This window comes from Egretta garzetta, unplaced genomic scaffold (assembly GCF_000687185.1).
Source record: "Egretta garzetta isolate BGI_Z169 unplaced genomic scaffold, ASM68718v1 scaffold906, whole genome shotgun sequence".
Classification (NCBI taxonomy): domain Eukaryota; kingdom Metazoa; phylum Chordata; class Aves; order Pelecaniformes; family Ardeidae; genus Egretta; species Egretta garzetta.
Window position 1 is genome coordinate 216,401 of NW_009259870.1, and position 5,028 is coordinate 221,428.

The 5,028-nt window shown below is 45.8% G+C and overlaps 2 protein-coding genes across 2 annotated transcripts in view; one reads left to right on the forward strand and one right to left on the reverse strand.

Annotated features, from left to right (window-relative positions):
* Positions 1 to 707, reverse strand: part of OPHN1 (oligophrenin 1) — a 66,169-nt gene extending 65,462 nt beyond the window's left edge. Inside the window, exons 1-2 of the mRNA XM_035895642.1 lie at positions 533 to 707; positions 17 to 199 (exon numbers count right to left, since the gene is read on the reverse strand). Of these exons, the coding sequence (XP_035751535.1) occupies positions 17 to 199; positions 533 to 707 (358 nt within the window). The remainder of the gene's footprint in view (positions 1 to 16; positions 200 to 532) is intronic.
* YIPF6 (Yip1 domain family member 6) lies at positions 11 to 4,022 on the forward strand. Its single transcript, XM_035895643.1, has 6 exons — positions 11 to 602; positions 1,118 to 1,196; positions 1,600 to 1,642; positions 1,743 to 1,868; positions 1,971 to 2,128; positions 2,702 to 4,022. Exons 2-6 carry the CDS (start codon positions 1,118 to 1,120, stop codon positions 2,818 to 2,820), a joined length of 525 nt encoding a protein of 174 aa, XP_035751536.1. The 5' UTR covers positions 11 to 602; the 3' UTR covers positions 2,821 to 4,022.
* Positions 4,023 to 5,028: the final 1,006 nt, after the last annotated feature.

A 5,028-nucleotide genomic window follows, 5' to 3' on the forward strand; every position in this document is an offset into this window, starting at 1 on the left:
GAAATCGGTTCGTTACCGTTCGGCGCCGAGCAGCCCCGGCCGTGTGCTCGGGCTCCTGACGGCCGCAGCTTCTCAGCCGTTGTTGTCCCGCGGAGCCCGTGGAAGGCGCCGTACCGGGGCGCCTTGGCGTGGCCGTACAGCTGCCGGGCATTACCGTACTTGAAAAACGCAAATGAGCTTTTTACTTCATGAGTTACTGCTGCCCAGAGAGGGGAGGGAGAGCAGGCCACCGGGAGTTACTGCCGAGAACGGAGAGGCGTCGCCTGCACGCCTTTGCTCGCCGCTTCGGGCCGTGAGCCGCTTCAATCACACAGGCGCCCGGCGCCTGGGCTCTGCTGTTGACCGCGTTATTAAGTGTCGTATCTCTGAACTCCGAGCGGTTGTTTTTGTCCTAAACCCAGCTGAAGGACATCGGAAGTGAGTACGAGCTGGTTCCTATTTCTTTCCTCCTAAAGGTTTTAAAAAACATTTAGTTTGCAGGTCTCGCAGATGTGTCGATATCTGAAGATATTCCCGTGGAAGGGGAGATTACTGTTCCCGTCGGATCTCACTCTCCTGATGAAGACTACTCCACGCTGGATGAGCCCGTTAGGGATACGATTGTGAGTCTGTGTATCTGGGGTCACCCCCGCCTTCTGCTGACGTCTTTGGCCAGCTGCTATGCAGAACCTGTATTTTTGCATAGCTCTGCTTGACTCGTACTTCATCGTAAGGGCGGGGGTTTTTAGAACTGGCTACGTGAAATGAATTCTCGGGGGTCAAAAAATATCTGAATTATTGGCCCCAAAGTTTCTGTGTGATCTCCAAATCTTTACAAGGGTAAAGGCCTCGGATGAAGCTTGGAAGAAAACTGTCCCAGCTAATAGGATGTTTCATTAACTTTCTTTTCCTAGAGGAGCAAACAAATTGCTGTTCTTAGCTGGGTGTCGCTAAAGCATGAGATGTGCTTAAGGAATGCAGGAGAAGTAGGTGTTGCTTGTTGCAGAGGATGCTGCAGCAATGTTGGGGTTGGATCCTATCTTGATTTACCACCAATTCTCCTTCTATCTTGCTGCTTTCGGTTGTGAACTGTAATTTGTACGAAGCGAGTAATTAAAGTATTGCTTCTTTATTTCAGATGAGAGATCTGAAGGCCGTTGGGAAGAAATTTGTCCATGTCATGTACCCGAAAAAGAGCAGTGCGCTCCTCAGGGACTGTACGTATGAGAAGATTTTCAAAATCTTGAAGGGATGTTTTGCCAACAGACTTTGTCCCCGTGGGAAAGGGAAGAGTTCAGGGGGACAGGGACTCGGCAGCATCTGTTCTGTGTTCGCTCTGTGGTTGTAGAGCGCTGAATAGCAAACACGAAAAGTCAGAGCGTTACCAAAGCTCCCTAAAAGTGGAGCATGTGCCAGGATACATAGGAGAGGTCGCTTTAACAGCTGCCAGGCTTCAAATAGGTTGTGGTGTGGAGTATGGCGTGTAAGGTGCTAAAGAAGGAAATTATAAGGAAGCAAAGTGATCCATTGGGAGCTGGAAAAAGGTGCTTTACTGCTCTCTGGAAAATGAAACTGAGCGTCATTCAATGTTATTTATTTTATTTTTTCCTTGACCTACAGGGGATCTTTGGGGCCCTTTGGTGCTTTGTGTCTCACTTGCACTGTAAGTACTTACAGCGGGATTTGGGGTTGTAGAGTCTCCAACTCTACAGAAACTCAGTGATCGACTGCGAATGACTCCTCTTATCTGTTACCTACAACAGGATGCTTCAGGGTGGATCGGCAGATAGTAAAGACGACGGAGGGCCCCAGTTTGCCGAGGTCTTTGTCATCATTTGGTTTGGTGCAGTTGTCATCACACTAAACTCCAAGCTTCTGGGAGGAACTATGTGAGTGCTGGTTTATCAGAGCAGTAAAGCCGCTCCCGTGCATGGAGTTTCTGCAACGCTTTGGTTTGACTACCTTTTTTTTCCCCGTTTCTGTCTCTCCAGATCCTTTTTTCAGAGCCTGTGCGTTCTGGGTTACTGTGTCCTGCCCCTGACAGTAGCAATGCTGGTGTGCAGGCTGGTGCTGCTGGCAGGTTCTGGGACCATCAGCTTCGTTATACGTCTTATTGTGGTGGTCGCTATGTTTGGTTGGTCAACATTAGGTGAGTACCTTTTGGCGTTGTAACGCTGTTGTGAGCGCTGAGTAGTGCCGAGCTTAAGGAGGTGGATCTGCATGTGCTCCGTTGGGTAAAGCCAACGGGTATTGTACTGGACGGACTATTGTAGAAATAGTTCTTCCAGTCCTTGGGAGAGGATTGGCCTCTGCCTGTGCTCTTGTTGATTTTCATGGTCATATGCAAATTGCCTTCGGCAGAAAGATGGTAATTTAATATTAAACCCCATGTGAGACTACGGGGTATTTTATTCTGTGGTCTGTGTTGTAAACACTATTGGAAAATGCTCATTTCATACAGATGCATTTGTATTATTTCTCCCGTTCTTAATCTGTAAGCCTGACTCTTGTTACAGAATGTTAATCAGCATTTCTCTTTCTATAGCATGGAAAGCTTTAATTGGCAATCACAGCCCGTTGGTACTGAGCAATGGATTACTCTCTTTTCTTTTTCAACATAATTCTAATGCAGATCCTAATTCAAAATTGTTAACGTTTGCAGTGGATCTTGGACTTCCACTTTTATGCTGCTCACATTTCAAATCTTTTTCTTTTTCACCAGCATCTACAGCTTTCCTGGCAGACAGTCAGCCTCCGAACCGCAAAGCTCTTGTTGTCTACCCCATCTTCCTCTTCTACTTTGTCATCAGCTGGATGATTCTCACCTTTACACCTCAGTGATCTCCAGTTGGAAGAGAATAGACTCTGTCGTACGGACTGAAGTTTTTTCATGAACCCTGCAGTTAATCATTGGCTTTATCTCCTTCTAATTTATATATAGAGAGACACTGTAAAAAGGCAGGTCATGGGATAAAGCCAGAGAACTGCCAAGATTGGTCGTTTGTGTGTCCCTCTTTTTGAAAGATACTGAGGTCCAGCTGCTGAGAGGTTTTTTATTTAGCCCTGCTCTTTAGGTGCGTTAAATGAAAAACGCCCACTGTGACAGGGATTATTCCACCTGAGGAGTAGAGCAGGAGATCCTGGAATTTCAAGACGTTGGGTAGATGAAAGTGAAGTTATAGGATTGCACGACTGGGCAGAATTCTTGCTTGTGCTTGGATTCTCACTGAAGACGAATATGCCTTATGAAATAATAGAACTTCATTGCTGTTATGTGTTGGGTAGGGAAGAAATGTGTTTGACTCCTGTTCTTTTTCATTCCCTTATAGAGTGGTGAAATGTATATAAAGGGCATCACAGGACTGCGTCAAAATCAGATTTCAGCAAAAAATAAGTTGGGTCCATTTTGCTGTTATTGGAGCTGGGTGTCAGGGAGCTGCCCTTGCTCATGCTCATGCATCGTGTATTTATGTTCCATCCCCCAACATATGTTGATAAAGAATGTTTCAGCCCAATGCATTCAGCACCACAGTCACGCTGACCGATCCGTGTGCCTGAGAGGGAGCGTGTTTGCACTGGGTAGTTACAAACCTTTCCATGTGCCCATGGGTTAGAGAGCGTTAAAAGGCCTGGAGAAACAGTCAGGACCGGTTTGAACACGGACTTAGCTGTCACTGCATACTGAGAATGGAAAACTGTCTGGAGAGCACCCAGTAAAGCGTGTGTGTGTCTGTGTGTATATAGATATTTATGTTAAAAAACCCCAAAAGTTTGTGAAGTTGAGGTTTTGATACACAAGGTGTTTGGGTGCTAACATACCGCACCAGGACTTACTGCCCAGAAGTTTTAAAACGGGTTGGAGGAAGGAAACTAAACCCTGATGGTGGTGGTGGCTGCTGTGAAGTAGGATGTGAATTCCCATCTTAACTGCTTGTCTGTGACTTTTCCTTTGGTTGTTTACATGGGCTGCGTTGCTACGGAAATGTGTACGTGTTTGCATATTGTTGCTTTGTACTTTAAATGAGATGTGAGAAACTTTTCTATAGGTTTGGGGGTTTTTGTGGGTTTTTTTTTTGCTTAATACTCTTTATAAGAGGGGAGGAGGCTTTCTCCTCCGGTTCCCTGAGGGTGCGCTTGCGTACCTTGCCTGGAGAGCCAGGCCGAGGTGTACAGCCGTGCCATTTGTGTTTCAGCGTAGGGCTGGAGCCTGGAGAATTGCCTTTCGAAAAGTGTGCAGAAATGTTTTATGTTGTCTGTTATTTTCAGTAAGCAATCCAAGGGGAGAGCTTTGAAACATCTGGGGGTGAAAAAGCTGCTGTTAAAATGTCACTTTTCCTGGAAATGAGTATTGTGTTTCCTTTTTCCTGCAGTAATGCGGATAGACCTGAAAACAATATCGATGGGTCCTGCTGTGTAAATACGCCCGATTTATATTTGTATATAGAAGTGCAGTTTCTGCTATAAACACTACTAAGTCTTTGATAGTTGGCAGTTTCTCAGTGTGCAGGTTAAAAGTACATTTTTGCATTTCTGGGAGTCTGGAGAAGAGGGAAGGAAAAATCAGTTGCTGTCTGCAGAGCAGACATCAGCGAGCGTCTGCGGAGCTGCCGCCCGTTCTTGCTCCTCCCTCACGCCTTCGCCCGCGGCTGCCCTGAGGTGCTGCAGGAGGAGCCGTAGCGTCCCATAGATGTGGGTATAAAATGGAAATGGGGAATTTCTAACCTTCCATTAAATTACCACGGGCACGGGATGTGATTTTTCTTTTAAATGCGTGGTTTTCCATTCATTTAAACATGAGTTCAGCTTTGTGAAGCTGAAAAGAAACCTTCAAGGGAAGTAGATAGTGAAGCTGTTGCTGGCTACAGTGGGATTCTTTGAGCCAAATCTTCCCTACCGCAGCGCAAGAATTTAACCATGCTTTGAGATAAATCCTTGGAATTCTCTCTCTGTAGTGTCCTGTGTCTTGGGCTGATGCTATAGCTGAAAAATAATTGCCGTAACATTTAATTGGTCCAGTATCTTTTTTAAAAGAAGGAAAATTCTTTCTAA

What these genes read in the sequence shown, in the direction of transcription:
- YIPF6 (XM_035895643.1), top strand. Translation starts at nt 1,118, where the DNA reads ATGAGAGATCTGAAGGCCGTTGGGAAGAAATTTGTCCATGTCATGTAC. An exon ending in CAGTGCGCTCCTCAGGGACT is followed by an intron (nt 1,197 to 1,599) that starts GTACGTATGAGA and finishes CTTGACCTACAG; the next exon opens with GGGATCTTTGGGGCCCTTTG. An exon ending in AAGCTTCTGGGAGGAACTAT is followed by an intron (nt 1,869 to 1,970) that starts GTGAGTGCTGGT and finishes CTGTCTCTCCAG; the next exon opens with ATCCTTTTTTCAGAGCCTGT.